The 16346-nt window shown below is 39.3% G+C and overlaps 5 protein-coding genes across 5 annotated transcripts; 4 read left to right on the top strand and 1 right to left on the bottom strand.

Moving 5' to 3' along the window:
* Window positions 1-14: 14 nt before the first annotated feature.
* LOC140793774 (protein NRT1/ PTR FAMILY 6.3-like) lies at window positions 15-3408 on the bottom strand. Its single transcript, XM_073145461.1, has 4 exons — window positions 3196-3408; window positions 2881-3098; window positions 2223-2800; window positions 15-1013 (listed from the first exon to the last, which is right to left on the bottom strand). The coding sequence occupies exons 1-4, from the start codon at window positions 3314-3316 to the stop codon at window positions 170-172; spliced, it is 1761 nt and encodes a 586-aa protein (XP_073001562.1). The 5' UTR covers window positions 3317-3408; the 3' UTR covers window positions 15-169.
* A 6060-nt stretch (window positions 3409-9468) lies between these two features.
* On the top strand, window positions 9469-10172 carry LOC140794010 (14 kDa proline-rich protein DC2.15-like). Its single transcript, XM_073145817.1, has one exon. The coding sequence runs from the start codon at window positions 9527-9529 to the stop codon at window positions 9947-9949; it is 423 nt and encodes a 140-aa protein (XP_073001918.1). The 5' UTR covers window positions 9469-9526; the 3' UTR covers window positions 9950-10172.
* Window positions 10173-12036: 1864 nt separating this feature from the next.
* On the top strand, window positions 12037-12767 carry LOC140793225 (14 kDa proline-rich protein DC2.15-like). Its single transcript, XM_073144592.1, has one exon. The coding sequence runs from the start codon at window positions 12184-12186 to the stop codon at window positions 12589-12591; it is 408 nt and encodes a 135-aa protein (XP_073000693.1). The 5' UTR covers window positions 12037-12183; the 3' UTR covers window positions 12592-12767.
* A 472-nt stretch (window positions 12768-13239) lies between these two features.
* On the top strand, window positions 13240-14068 carry LOC140793437 (14 kDa proline-rich protein DC2.15-like). The gene has a single exon (XM_073144912.1). It carries the CDS (start codon window positions 13429-13431, stop codon window positions 13843-13845), a length of 417 nt encoding a protein of 138 aa, XP_073001013.1. The 5' UTR covers window positions 13240-13428; the 3' UTR covers window positions 13846-14068.
* A 1142-nt stretch (window positions 14069-15210) lies between these two features.
* Window positions 15211-15901, top strand: LOC140794456 (14 kDa proline-rich protein DC2.15-like). Its single transcript, XM_073146490.1, has one exon. The coding sequence runs from the start codon at window positions 15285-15287 to the stop codon at window positions 15693-15695; it is 411 nt and encodes a 136-aa protein (XP_073002591.1). The 5' UTR covers window positions 15211-15284; the 3' UTR covers window positions 15696-15901.
* The last annotated feature ends 445 nt before the right edge of the window (window positions 15902-16346 follow it).

Raw genomic sequence — 16346 nt, 5'->3', positions numbered from 1 at the left:
TGCAGCTAGCTAGGTAGAGAAATTTTTCCTAAAATTATTTATACTTACCAACGATTACATTAAGGGTTACACCATCTTACTGAGCATGTCAAAAAACCAAACATGACATAGAAAGAGAGTTTCAAAAAAAAAAAAAAAAAAAAAAAAGAAGAAGATGATGATAATTCCGTCAAGCATGACAACAAGCCTCTTCAGAGAGCTCCACCCCCTCTGCAGCCATCCTCTTCTCCTTGTAGACATATCCTCTTGCAGCAACCAAGAAGACAAGCAAATTAACCATACTCAAGACTGCCAAGAGCCAGTAGAAGTCATAAAGCTTCCCGTTGTTCAAATTATCCGCCAGCCAAACTCCTTTTCCACTCTGCCCAGTCAACTTATGCACTATAGTAACCAATGCCGAGCTAAGGAAGAAGCCCAAAGATAGTGTACTGAGGAACAAGCCAGTGCTCATCGTCTTCATCCCTTTAGGGCACTCCCTTAGAAAGAAGTCCAATTGGCCAATGTAGGTGAACGCCTCGCCGGCGCCGACCAAGAAGAACTGCGGGACGAGCCAGAAGACGCTCAGGGTGATGCCCTGGCTGGCGGAGTGGAGGCGCTTTATCTCCGTGAGGGCGGCGGCGGCCATGGCGAGTATGGAGAGGAGGAGGCCGACGAAGATGCGCTGGAGCGGGGTGAGGCCGTGGGGGTTGGCGGTGAGGCGGCGGGAGATAGGGACGACGACGCGGTCGTAGAAGGGGACGGTGAGGAGGATGGAGCCGACGAAGAAGACGGTGAGGGAACCCGCCGGGATCTGGAAGGACGAACCTATGTGGCGGTCCATGGTGGTGGCTTGGGAGACCGAGAAGGTCGTCATCTGGGCGTACACCGTCCAGAAGAGGATCGTCGTCCCCCACGTCGGCAGCATGCGGACAACTTGCTTCACTTCTTCCACGTCTGTCAGGGTCGACAGTGTCCACTCGCTCGCCGGCCTCTCGCCGCCCGTGTTGTCTATGATTGCCGCGTGGTCCAAGAATCTTTTCAAACAAACACAAATATAAAATTATTTTTTAATACAAAAAAAAAAGCCTTAATTTTAAGTAACCATATACTGCTCAATATGTATGATAATACAAATTATTACTATATTGCCCGTCGGCCATATTGGACCATTTTAAGAGGATAAGGTCACATTTATATCACCAATGCAAGATATCGATCCGATTCCATGACGTATGCCAACAAATTAATCTATTCAATCATTGCGTACTTAGATAGCTTGCAACGCATGTGAATTAGTGAAATGATTGGCAGTCGGTTGAGTTAACAATTCCGAATACTAAGCGTGCAAATGCCCGAGATTCCTGCTGCCGCGAATCTCTTGGACGATACTCTGCTTTTGTCCTCACCGAACCTCAACACTTTGCACACTTGCACTAAAAAGATAAGATATATCTATCGATTTATTCAGAATATCTATTCAAACACCTCTCGCCACGTAACTGAAACCGACCAAGGTTATAGATGTCAGTAGATGCAGAGATACTAGGGAAAGGTATTACCTAGCCTGAGTTAACTTATAATATTGCATGGAGATGGAGGAAGAAGATGAGGATGAATCCAAGTGATTCCCAAAAAATTCCATCTTGGTCTCATCAACAACCATGTGGGATTTTGTTTCTATGCAAGTTTCGGTAAAGATATTTTGAACTGTGGATAAGTCTAATTAACTATGAGAAGGCTCTGTTTTCAACCACCTGATCTCTCTGTTACTATCAAATTGACGTAGTAATTCTAAGTATGAGACTCTCCTTAAATGCGAGATGGACCCATACGCAATAATTGGGAGGAAGATTACGATGGAGTGGCGAATAGCAACTACTGCTAGCAGCTAAGTTGGCATAATTGCTCGTTTATGTCGTACCTTTCCATCGAGGTGGGGTCATTAGAAGTAATTTATTCGTCTTATTAAGCAAACTGGTCTCCCCGCTATTAGATCCAACAACGTGCAATCCTCGCCACCAAACAACACCTACATCCTGTCTCAATAATTAAGGCTCCTTTGCTTCCTAACTCGTTCTTCTTTTTCCCAACATTTCACTACTTAATAAGCTGTAAAAGAATTCCTACAGCTTTGAATGGCTTCAAGTGGAAAGAACTATCTATCTCTTCGATCTTAAAGTAAACGAAATAAATTGATAGTAGAAAGTAAACTTTATTTATGCAGAGAGAGTGAAAGAAAATACCGGAATTGCTTAGTGTGCGGCAGTCTCTGCTTGCCTTTGCTCTTCTGTCCGGCCGCCGCGGCGGCGCTATCGGTGTCGTAGAGTAGAGATGGATCCGAAGGCAAATCTAGACCCCTCTTCCGCCACGCCGCCGCCACTACCGTGGCGATCTGGGTTAACGGGCTCCCGACCAACTTCTTGAAACGGTACCGAGTAGTTCCCGATAAGAAGATGGTCAGCCCTGCGAGTATGGCCACGGCGCAGATGCCGTACCCCCACCTCCTCCCCAAGTTATCCTGGATGTAGACCAACACGGTCACCGCGAGCAGCGAGCCGAGGCTGATGAAGAAGAAGAACCAGCTGAAGAATTTCATCATCTGCTTCTTCTCCCCCTGGTCGCCCTCGTCGAACTGGTCGGACCCGAACCCCGACACGCTCGATTTTAGCCCGCCGGTCCCGAGCGCCGTCAGGTACAACCCCAAGTACAGCACGCCGAGCTGCGCCCCGCTCGCCTTCACGCAGTTCCCCGACGACGGGTCGGCGCAGGGGGGCGGCCTCAGCCCGGAAGCCGCCGTAGATATTGTTAAGATAGTCACGCCCTGGCAAAGATATATAAATTCTTTGCTATTTTGCCCTCCTTCAACATACGCAAACTAAGTAGACCGAGAGAACTACTTACGGACGCTTGAACGGCGGCGAAGATAGCGATAGTGAGATAGCGGCCGAGGTAAGTGTCGGCGATGAAGCCGCCGAGGAGGCAGAGCATGAATGAGGTACCCATGAAGTTGGTGACGGTGTTGGCCGACACGGCATTGCCGAGGTGCATCGTACCGGTCAGGTACGTCACCAAGTTCACCGCGATGCCGAGCGTCGTTAGCCTCTCGCATAACTCCACCCCTTTTTAAAAACAATTTTTTTTTTTTGTGCAAATTAGTTCTCCTGCAGTTATAATAGAAAGTAAAGGGGAGGGGCGAAAATGTGAAGCGGAGGAAACCTAGGATCATGGCGGAGGAAGTCCAGCCGCCGGTCTGGGATCGGACGGCGGGACGGCCCTTGAAGTCCCATGCGTCGGAGAGGGTCTCGGCCTCAGGGGCAGTTTCGGGCAAAGGTGCCATTTTTTTTTTTAATATAAATATATTTTTTTCCTCGGAGTAACTGAAATAGATGGGATTTGAAGAGGGCTGTTGGGTGGTAGGCAAGAATGGGAGTTAATGCTGAGGATGGGGGGGGGGGGGGATTTTATAGGGGGAAAGGGTATATCCGTCATTTACCCCCAATTCGGTTCACGAATTTCTAATGGCCACGCATCCAAATGGATCCTCTCCATCCCCGTCGTTTGGAATTTCCTGTATACAAGTACTTGGCAGTCTCCTACTGACCCGTAAAGTCGTATAAAATATTTAAAATTTTAAATTAGCTGTTACCACGTGACTTGGAAGCCAATAATGGACTGCCAACTGTCAAGTACTATGGAAAACCAAAATAAAAATAAAAATAAATTTTTTTTCCAATAACTCAGATTCTTTGACAGATAACTTATTAGTATATCTACCTTAATATCAAGTGCTTCTGTCGCATTTTATCCTCCTCGTCGCTTTATATCTCTATACATTTATCACTTCATTAAACTTTAATCCTAGAGATAAGCTTTTAAAGATATTCTAAATAAAATTAGTGGCTATAATTATTTTTTCCTACTTTCCTTATTTTACGATATATATATATATTTTTTTTCCTCCAATTCTTTTGGTTGCATAAGATGTGGGTGTCACATTCGTGTTGTAAAATTTCTACATAGACTTGGATACCTTAGCACTACCCAACTATTTTGGTCACTAAAAACACATGAAAGGATCCTTCCTCTAAATTCTAATAGTGGCCAATCAAAAGAAAGACAAACCCTATTTTCTCTTTACTTCCCATACGAATAATAGTGCCGTTTGGTCTCTGTAGAAATTGGAATTCGATCTTTTACGCACGAGTTATTTTAATAATTTAAAGAATTAAAAAGCTAGGTGGGGAAAAGGGCTAACTAAGACTTATAGTTTGGTGGCATGTCAGTTGCTTATTCTAATGGCGTATGGCAATCGAATATTTAGTTATCTTTCCAAAGTCATTATCACTTAAGTCGGCAATTGACCTTACAAAGAATTATGCTCTAGATTTTGGTACACACACTTGGTTTTGCAACGGATGATCCTTGTGAACCATACATAAAACAAATAAATCATGGACCCACTAATTAGTCGGTCATTATAGATAGTTTTCGCTATGTGCCCTCGAAGATCAGTCTGAAAACACGACAATCTTAAGTATTGCTTTGGAAGTCTAGTTCAGTAATTTACAACATACCGCAATAGTGTCTCACTTTGAGTTTATGAAAGATTAGTTCTTAAATAATAATAATAATATTTTAAAAAATAAAAAAAGAGGATCGATATCTCATTATCATGATCAACTTCACATGATTAGTCTCAATTCATCTCAATGACCACCAAGTGGTCACCAGTCTCTCGCTCTCTCACGAGATGACTAGCAAAAAGTTTCATCAAAGACGTGTACCCCAGAATCAAAGATTTTCACACGTTTAGTGGGAGAAATCTGGAATAAAGAGGTGTTATCAAGGAATAGTAGCCTAAGAGATTCATTGCATCATCGAGTCAATTATTTGGCAGGTTTCGTGAAGGTCTGGTGATATTGATTCAAGTCCCCCAAAAAGAGAAGAATTATTAGGAAGGCTCCAAATTATAAAGCCAGGGATTAGAAATAACTTGCACATCATAGTAGAATTTTGGGCTAAGTGGTGGTGGTTATGTTTGGTTTGATTGAGAGGGAGGAGACGTTCTAGCAATAAGATCTTTCTAAGTAAATTCTGTATGTTAAGAGGGTATTTTTTAGGTTATACTTTGACATCAATATATAAGTTAAAATCTTAGGTGATTCATAAAAATATTTTTAACTCTTAGTTAGATTTTAGTAAAAGTAAATAATTATTATAATTAATGATGACGTATGATATATAAAAATGTGGAAAGTGTCAAACAAATACACCCTAGAGATGTCCATTATTATAGAGTTATTAATTTTCAAAAGCTAATGTAAACGATACCTGCTCACTTTTGATAAGCTGTATAAACTATCAAATGGCTCTCTTTAACTTTTTTTTTTTTTTTTTCCCTTTCTAATATTCCATCATACTCTGCTTGATTGATATTAATTATCTTCCAATTCCTTATTCCTGTCTGTGATTGCCCACCATAAATCCAGAAATGAGATTTCTTTCATATATTATATTCACAACAAGCTTAATGGCTCTCTCCCCCCCCTCAAGAATTTTTCCTGATAAACCAAATCTGCTTTCCTTTTCTTTAGGATTATGGGAATATATTGCAGTACAACTTTCACTAGTCATAAGTTATATCCATTTAAGATGCCTAATTAATAGTTCTTTTTTTGTCAGCTGAGCACATATATCCTGAGCAGGGCCAGGTCTGTCTTTAACCAATGAGCCTCCCAATGAGTGCCAACTAGAATTTTGCTGCAAGGACAAACAGAAGCATAGTGGAAAGAGATACCTACAAATACTGGAAGCCTATGGCCTTCATTTCATCAAGAAGGATTATGAAATATCGAAAGCTTGTCACAATGGAGGGCTCAAATGTAAAGCAACGAGTGGTTCAGAATTATTGTATTGCAACAAAACAATGACCCAATAAAGCCTGTGTGTGTGTGTGTGTGTGTGATTTGATTCTTTTTTATCATCTGGTAGTTTGAAAATGGTGGCAATGAGATTGAATTCGTGGCACAGGGTGACTAGAAGGAGAGGAAACTAAGAGCCACTAGTTTGGCGACAGGGAATCCAAAACTAAGGGGTCCAACCAATGAATATAAAGGAATAGATTTTGTGTGGCTGGGAGGAGTGAAATGACTAGGATCCAATGACAGCTCAGGATTGTCCTTCACGGGAGTTTGGTCTGCATTAGGTTTGGCACTACTATTGTTGTCCAAATGCTCACTGAGACTTTAATTTGCTACTACAAGTTAAGCCAACGATCACACTGCAATCCCTCTACTGTCTTTAAAGACTATTCAGCATCCATCTATTTGGAGGCTAACTTACTGTGATACATACACCAGCATGTGACTTTGTATCAGACTTTATGGTCCAGGCTATCTATGAACGCATTAGGTAGTACGTTTTGTTTACTATAGAAGAGAGAAGGTGAATACAGAGGGGCATAAGATTAAGACAGATACATTAGGAACTACTGAATACATGCGATTGATGTATTAATACGTCTGTACTGATGGACCTATGAGAATGAGAGAGAGAGAGAGAAAATATCCGAGAGAAAGAACCTGCAAAATAGTGCCAAGCCAGAGATCCAAGTGGAGTAAGAGAGAAACCTTGTCATTTAGCCACGAGATTCAAACTTGTATGCATGTGACAAGAAAAAACCAAGAGTAAATCCTTGTGGATCTTAAACGCGTTGTTGTTGGTTGTTTCAGCTTTCAAATATAAAGCGGTCAAACGACAAAAATATCACTTGACTCGTTTTGGACTACAACTTGTGAAAACAAATATTAAAATTATTTCCCCACCGTTTATTATTAGGGAGTAAAATGGGGGCAAAAATCCCTCATTTTCTCCACGTTAGGGTTGGTTCGCATTGCTCTTCAATCTCTGGCAACTTACTACGTACTACTATTATGTGGTCATTAATCCCATTAATTCTATTCACCTTCTTCTCCATCCAATCAAAAGAAAAGCTTTTAAAACAAGGAAGAAATCCAATTCAACGTTCTTACCCTCGGATGGGTCGACGGGCATCAATTATTCGGATACTTGGAGGACTCGAATCCGCAACTAGAACTCGACAAATATACGTCTCCATGAATAGAGTCCATTCCTTTTTTCCCATCACTAATCCAATCATCCAGCTCTCTCTCCTTCTTCTGTGCTTAGATTCTTTTCCTAACTACTGGATTCATAACTTGTCGATTTGGACTCCCATATATGTATATATATATATATATGACGTAGACAAATGCATAGGATGACAAGCCAACTGGACAAGAGAACAAATGACAAGTAGTAATATAAGTACACGTTTGCCTCCAATAATGCAATAAATTAATAAGATTTAGGATAAGAGAGCATGGATCCAGTCTGCGTTGAACTATGCAGTTTTGTTCAAATTCACTTGATCATGCTCGAAAGAGAATACAAACTCGAGGTCCCGAAACTTCTTCCATTATCTACATTGCATTATAGAAGAGAGAGAAGAGAGATATGAGACAACATTGTAATACGTGTACGATGACAAGGATAGCTTTGACTTCTTCTTTTTTTTTTTCATTCTTTCCTCTTGCGTGCTTACTGCTATTATCATTTTAGGGTTTTATAATAGAGACCTGTATATCGATCCATGCTGATTTATTCTCGTAATACAAGTTGAATGTCTAAAGAGTTCAACCCTAGCTAGACGTCACTGCATTGCATTATTGGAGGATTAACTCCAAAAGTACACGTAAACTTCGCCTTAATTTTCTCTCAAGTTGACTTACTTAGTTCACATTTTATGTATTAATAAATAATAGTAACAATAGTTGTGATAGCTCGAGGTGGGTAAACGTACATGGCTACCTACTTATCTGAATAAGAAACACTCCTGCAGAAGTGATTAACTAGATAATATAATTGCAATGATTAGTGTTAGGAGTTGAAAATCTTCTCTCTTTTTTGTTAACAAGTACAAATAGTAGACATCATTTCACATGACTGAAGCATGGCTAGATACCAAATGATATATGAATACCTGGAACTAATATTAGTCCATTAATGATGATCTTCAAATGATAATGACACGTCAACTAGGATATAAGTATTTGGCTGTTTTCTTTTTTAAAAAGGGGGGAAAATACTAGGTTATTTGACACTTCATGTCAGCAGATACTGCGATAATTTATAAAATAAAATCAATTTTTCGTCAACATCATAACTACAATATGCATGCCTAACTAGTGAGATGAGTGTTTAATGACCAAAGTATAGATGACATAAATTTGGTAGAAGTTATATGAGATGTGCTTGTTGACATATTAATACTCTTATCATATAAATTTATCATTCAGAATCTGCCTTTTTGCTTTTATTACCTTTAAAAAAAAAACCTATCGTTAGTCCACCAAATTCATGCTTTCTGAGTCTATTAACTAGTAGATAAATTTACCCAGCTCCTAGTATTTATGCTGTAGAGGGTTTATTAGATATTCTCTAATTTTTTTAATGTGATGACCTGGCCCAATGAAGTTAAGTATTATTAGCCCACATCAAAGAAGCCATGTAGTATAAAGTTAATTGGACCCTCGTTCGAAATAATACGCAAGTGAAGGGTTGGGCCGCATAAACTAGTATCGAGCTTAGAAACGTTTGGGCTCATCAAGCCCATCTACTAAAATTCCATACCAACTTTAATTGGGCTGGGTTGGACTTTAATCGAGCCGAACCCAATCACACCATGCGGGCCTTTATCTTGGATTTTAGAGTTTTGCATTTATACCCTTCTAAAATCTGTTATTTGGATGCATGTCCTCCTAAAACTGATACTTGCACGTATGCTATGTCATTAAACACAGTTTTTTTTTTTTTTTTTTCATCAACGTGACTGTGAAATTACATTAATTTATCTCTTAAATTGGTAAGATGCTAACTTTACAACAGTTGTTGGAAAGTAACTTTCAGGGTGTACGTGTGTTTAAAAAAAAACCTCATCATATTTCCTCTTGCCATGCAGTCTAAATGAAGAAAATATTACAGGCTCACTAATCTTATTATCAATACTAAATGAGCTGCTCCTTGGAAGGACATTTACTCTTATCCTTCAATTAAGCTCAAGTTATCAATTTTATTCTTGTTCCTTTTGCATGCTCTTGTAGATCTCTTTTGTAGGGGCACTTGTTATTATTATTTTCTGATAATATAATTCCTCTCTTTGTTATCAAGAGGAGAAAGAGAAGCATGGATAGACACAAGGTAGCTAGCAAAAGAAATTAATGAAGCAGAGTAGCAGATCCTCTCATCAGTAAACCCATGCCCATGAGGGGCCGACTACTTGGAGTGGTACAATTTGGAAGACATGCAATCCTCCAAACTATATATTGCTTTGCCAGCTATATCTGTCACTAGTCCAGCCCCACCCAAACCAATCACATGGCTCCATTTCGTCTTCATTCCCTCGTTTTGCCTATATATACTTCATTACTTCACAAACACCTATCATCACAAACACCTTCAATAAACGTACTCCATCCATCCTTAAGCCATGGCATCAAAAGCTTCAGTGCTTGCCCTCTTCCTTGCCATCAACCTCCTGTTTGCCATTGCCACTGCTGGCGATTGCCCTCCACCACCTGCGCCAAAGCCACCGAAGCCACCGAAGCCATCGAAGCCATCGACCACTCCTTGCCCACCACCCCCTGGGTCTTACGGCAAGTGCCCCAGGGATGCACTCAAGCTAGGTGTTTGTGCAAATGTCTTGGACTTGATCAAGGCTAAGGTTGGTGCACCACCCAAGCTGCCTTGCTGCTCTCTCCTCGAAGGCCTCGTCGATCTGGAGGCCGCCGTCTGCCTCTGCACCGCCATCAAGGCCAACATCCTCGGCATCAAGCTCAACCTCCCTATCGACCTCAGCCTCGTCCTCAACTACTGCGGCAAGGGCGTCCCTGCCGGTTTCCAGTGTCCTTAACTTTCAAATACCTATTTTTAGACGTTGTTTCTGGGCATCGTTAACTACTTGCTAGCGTTGTTTGTTGGTTTGAAAGTGCACCCAGTTTCTTTCCTTGTAATTTCTCATTTTATTTGTACTCTATTTTGCATATTTCTTTCGCCTTCTTGGGTCATCATCATCAGTTGATTTGAGAATAGTGTATTGATTGGATGTGGTGAATAAATTAATCTTTGTTGTATTATTTTTTTAACCTTGGCGATGCATTAAATATATATATATATAAAATTTTGTCAAATGAGTCTCAGTATGGGAGACATCAGACATGTGGTGATCGGTCGAATAATTTTACATATTACACCTTCGAATCTTCTGTGTACTTCCATCAAATCCTCACAGTACTAGTTGAGAATACTAGTCTTTGATACAGTGGATCGATCTATTTAAGATTTATAAAAAGAGTCACGTGTCAGACCAAACAAATAACGGATCAGAGTACGAAAAAGTGATCGATCCCATGTGGAATCTTTCCTGAAATTGATACTGTATAAAAAATAAATAGAAAAATAAGTGTAATTTACCCCCCCTCAACTTGGTACTTTTTTACACCCTACCAATTGTAAAAAAAAAAAAAAAATTATCTCTACTTCTAGAGTTTTTCACCAAACTAGTCTTCTTTTAAAACTTTTTTTTAATCAAAATAGACTATTCTCAAACTTATTTACTAAATGGATTCTAATTTATTGAAGTCTTAATAAAAATGCTGAACTGATCAGCATTTTTTCTATGAGCAAAAACGCTGAAATATCTAGTCTTAAAACGCGTTCAGCATTTTTATGTATATAAATTCTTTTAACTTAGTTTTTTTTAGTAATTTAGGAAAACAAATGTCCGGTGATAAAAACGTTGAATTGATCAGCATTTTTGTTAGGGCTACAATGAATTAAACCCTATTTGATAAATCAATTTAAGAGTAAGCTCTTTTGGTAAATAGTTTTTTAAAAACTGAGTTTATTTTGATCAAAAACTCATATATAATTTTTTTTAACAATGGCAGCCTGAGGTTGCCAATCAATCAAGACAGCCCCAATTACTTCTTGATATACTTTTACTTGAAGTCTGCCCACGCTATTGGAGGAATACGTGATCTAAAACTTATTAAAGAATGCATAATATGTCATTTAAAGAGCCAAAACGTGAACTTGGGAATTTAGGAAGATGGAAAGAGAAGTTTAACATTGGGAAAGAAGAGAGTGTGAATATATTTATGGAGTTAGATATCTGGGAAAAAGAAAAGAAGAAGAAGGATAAATGTTGAATGGTGGATAGAGAGCACGAGAAGTGTAAGACAGGAGGTTATCGAAGACGAGAAGGAAGAAGAAGAGCATTTTCGTCTCATAGTGTGAAATATTATTTTAGTATATAAATATTATTGATGTGGGGAGCATGAGATCAGCAATATCCTTCAATGATAGACTAACGGAATGTGTGATACGTGGCAAATCCACAGTTGAGGGTCACTTTATAACGAAAGAAAAAAGAGTTTAGAGATGTAACTAAATATTAGCCATAGACCATAGTTAACTAGGGGTCATAAGTATAATTAACTCAAATATAAAAGAATGTTTTCTTCTTTTTTTTTTCATTATGCATTATTATTGCAAGTAATTGGAAACAAAATAAGATCCATCTTGTGTGGGTCACCAATACAAACACATACTTTGTTTCTTTGTCTACTTTCTCTCTGGCAGGTATTATTTGATCCCCTTGTCACAACTTGTAGCTATTATGATGCTGAAGCCTTAATATTTTTCGAAATCCAAAATTTAGAAACCTCCCCCACCCCCACCCCCACATGAATTTGCCTACTTTTACTGTGTTAATTAAGGTTTAAACTTGTAATTATCTAATACTTATCCATTTTGCGTCAATTTTCTTCTTTTGATTCTCTTCCAGATCAGCAACTCTGCAAGTGTTCTATATGCTTATGAGCAATAATGGGGCAAGTGGCTCAAAAACAAATGATAAAAGGAAAAGAAAAAAACTCCAATTTGTTGAATAAACTCTTATAGCCAGCAATAGAGATCGCAGTCGGCCCAAACCCTTTCACATGCACTTGTCGTGATACTTGCTCACATCTGGCGAATATATTAACTTCGCCAATGCTTTTGGCTATAAATACTTCACACTATCGACAATGAAGATCATCACAAACACTTGAAATCACTAGAGTTTTATAGCATTCCTGTTAAGCCATGGCATCAAAGGCTTCAATGCTTGCCCTCTTCCTTGCCATCAACCTCCTGTTTGCCATTGCCACTGCTGGCAATTGTCCTCCACCACCTGCAACAAAGCCACCAAAGCCATCAACCACTCCATGCCCACCACCACCAGGCTCCTCTTATGGCAAGTGCCCTAGGGATGCACTCAAGCTAGGTGTTTGTGCAAATGTCTTGGGATTGATCAAGGCCAAGATCGGTGTACCACCCAAGTTGCCATGCTGCTCGCTCCTCGAAGGCCTCGTCGATCTCGAGGCCGCCGTCTGCCTCTGCACGGCGATCAAGGGCAATGTACTCGGGATCAAGCTCAACCTTCCGATTGATCTGAGCCTGATCCTTAACTACTGTGGCAAGGGTGTGCCCACCGGCTTCAAATGCTATTAAGGGTCTCAGGTTTCTAGGCATCGCATCATCGTCATCCATTGTTTACTTGCAGTGCTGGTTTGGAAGTTTGCAGTTTGTTTTGTTTTAATTAATTTCTCACCTCGTTGTACTCCGTTGCATTAATTTGTTGTTCTTGGCCATCGGTGTGTTGAATAAAAGATATTTTAATTTCCAGATATTCGGAGTTCATTATTAATTTTATCTAATACTTGTGCGTACACCAAACAGTGACTCCCTCGTTATTCCTTATCTAATTAATGTACTGTATTATAAGGTTTTTCTTTTTATGCATATTAGACCTTGGAATCTTCTCTGGGTACTATATGTTATTAGAAGAAAAAAAAACATCCTTCAAGATGTCTAGAATATGGTCCCAACTATGTCATAAGAACGAGGTACCGGTTTGTCAATCTAATACGATACGTAGCTTTTTTTACAATAAAATCAAAACATAGGTAGTTATTTGGAAAAAAGCCCCTGATATTTTATCTCCTCGCTGCAATCTTCTCCTTTGATCCTCCGGAGATTCTCTATATGCGTTTGATTGTACGTACTCTTCTATTTGTTTTTGTTTTTTGTTCTTCTCTTTGTTTTGCATGCATAATAATTGACTATACGTACTACCGTAGAAGAAAAATAACATAAAATAATCCAACAACTTTATTGAATTAAAAAGCTTAGCAACATTCCATCCACCGAACCTTCACGAGTTGCACAGCGACAATGCCCATAACATAAATTTAATCCCCTCTCCTTTGTCTATAAATCGCACTAACACCACCTTAAACCATCACAAATTAGCACTTGCAAACTGATATTAGTTGCAATAATTAAGCTATGGTATCAAAGCCCTCAGCTTCAGTTGCCCTCTTCCTCACCCTTAACCTCCTCTTCTTGGCACTTGCCGATGCCTGGAAGAGTTGCCCTCCACCTCCACCTCCGCCTCCAAAGCCATCGACGCCATGCCCACCACCTCCAGGCTCTTCTTCTTCTTCAGGTAAGTGCCCAGTGGATGTACTCAAGCTAGGTGTTTGTGCGAATGTCTTGGACTTGATCAAAGTTAAGATTGGTGTGCCACCCAAGTTGCCATGTTGCTCTCTTCTTAAAGGGCTCGTGGATCTCGAGGCAGCTGTTTGCCTTTGCACTGCTCTTAAGGCTAATATACTTGGGATTCACCTTAATCTCCCTATTGACCTTAGCCTGGTCCTTAACTACTGTGGAAAGGGTGTTCCTTCTGGTTTCCAGTGTCCTTAACTACACTGTGATTAAGTTATCTCCAGTAATTATTGCATGGATTTGGTTTGGGAATGCTGTTTCTTTTATCGTAATTTTCTCTTAAGTGTCGTTCTTTTGTACTTGTATTCAGTACTATTCAGCTCAAGTACTTGAATTATGTAAGTGTTGATCAGCTTTGTTGCAGTGAGTTAGATTTGGTTCTCTTAATTTGTTGAATAAAATCTATGTCTCTATATCTGCATTTGATCTCAGTTTCTCAAAATATTGGCCCTAAATTCTTCTATGTCTGCATATTAAATCCTATTTCCCTTTTTAAATCCATCGTTATTAAGCTTATGTAATTTCAATTTTAATAAAGGGGAAATTATGCTTTGCTTCCCATGTTTTGTCTCAGTTTTATGGGATCTTTATTTTTTAGTTATATAAATCAGAGGTAGAATTTAAAAATTCTCATTATAGATAAAATTGAAAAAGATTTACTAAGCTTTTCAACGTATGTAAAATAATACTGATTGATTTTCATACGATAAAAATAAAATAAATATATCAAATAGATGTATATTTTTATTATATTGTTATCATTTAAAATTCAATCGGTTTTTATTTACATGCGGTGAAAAATTTATTCAATTCTCTACAATTTTATTTATAATTCAGATATTCAAATTTGACTCTAGTTCAATCAAATATGAAAAAAATAACAATCTTAGCGCAACCAATATCATATGAAATTAATTGCTTAAACTAAAAATAAGCTTAGTATGATTTCTCTTTCAAGATCTCGATCATAAAATAGTCCATCTTACGTACTTGCGAATCTTTCCACAAATGGAAATAACTCAAGATCCGATCCAAAACAATCCAATTCGTCAGGAATATTACAACTCGATCTGCAGCAGCTTACCAAGTCGCCAAACACTATTAGGTGGTCGTTATGAATAATTTTGATTAATTAACTAATACTATTAGGTGGTCATTATTAGGTGTAACACTTGCTCACAGATTGCATGCACACCAAAGTAGTCTACTTATAATGCTAGCGGTAGTTGTTGAAAAGAATGTGACCTTCCTGCATATATTTAGCTCGAAAAATTTCCCACCTCCATATAGTCACAAAATATAATCCATTTTTGCTTGATCAACTGCTTTGCTTGTGCGAATTGTTCTCAATGTTTTGTCCTGCATGAATACAAATGCACTAATAAGGCCAAATAGATCACCACTAATGACAAATAAAACTAGCTAATTTCTTAGTTAACTAATAGCATCCATCCCATGCACCGAATCTTTGCCCACATGCCCAAGTTTTGTCTTTGCTCTTCCTATACAACTGGCTCGTACTAAGTTCACACTTACCCTTCTCTCCTCCTTGGCCTATAAAAGTAGTTTAACTCAGCACCAACTTAGACCATCACAAACACTTAGTTGAAGCACTAGATCTAGCTATATAGTTCGCCATGGCATCAAAGGCTTCAATGCTTGCCCTCTTCCTTGCCGTCAACCTCCTGTTTGCCATTGCCACTGCTGGCAATTGCCCTCCACCACCTGCACCAAAGCCACCGAAGCCATCAACCACTCCATGCCCACCACCACCAGGCTCTTCATATGGTAAGTGCCCTAGGGATGCACTCAAGCTAGGTGTTTGTGCAAATGTCTTGGGCTTGATCAAGGGCAAGATTGGCGCACCACCCAAGTTGCCATGCTGCTCGCTCCTCGAAGGCCTCGTCGATCTCGAGGCCGCCGTCTGCCTCTGCACGGCGATCAAGGGCAATGTGCTCGGAATCAAGCTCAACCTTCCGATTGACCTGAGCCTGATCCTTAACTACTGTGGCAAGAAGGTCCCCGCTGGGTTCAAGTGCCCTTATTAAATTTGAAGTGCTCAAGCTCCTCGTCACCTTAATTGCTGTTGGTTTTGGAAGTGCTGCACTTAAAATTTATTTTGCTGTTATGACTTGTCGTTTCTTAGTGTTCCTTTTATTGCAACTTTTGTGTTGAAGTATTGAGTTGTAAGCCACTTTGTGGCAAGTGAGAGATTCAATTCTTCGTTTCATTCAATAAAATCATCTTCTCATAAGCTATGTTTTGCTGAGGATTTATTACGTTCAAGAAAAGCCAAACGCGTAGTAATTTATACTGATAATGATCTTCCGAAACGAAGGAGACTAAACAGGAACAAGAGGGATTAGTATATGATGAAAACTAATTGATTGAGATTTAATGCGTACCGATCTCATTAGGCATACAGTAATCCATTAATTATACACATATAATCCAACGACCTCCTATATTTAGTTTCGAGTATGATTAGAACCCTTGAATTTGCACGATCCGACTGCTGGCACCGACGTGAAATATTCATCTCGATGCGCAAAAGTGTCCAAGGAGATAGATCAAATCTCAATCCATCGACCCAAGCATAAATAGTACTGGAGAGAAATTTTTCTTTATAGAATACCAAAAAGTCATTATGAGTTTTAATTAGATACACGTCGTCTTCATGTGGATTACTGCCTCCACTT

This window comes from Typha latifolia, chromosome 8 (assembly GCF_019914945.1).
Source record: "Typha latifolia isolate L0001 chromosome 8, TyphaL0001v2, whole genome shotgun sequence".
Lineage (NCBI taxonomy): Eukaryota > Viridiplantae > Streptophyta > Magnoliopsida > Poales > Typhaceae > Typha > Typha latifolia.
Note: the sequence above shows the minus strand (reverse complement) of the source record. Positions and strands in the feature narration are given on the sequence as shown.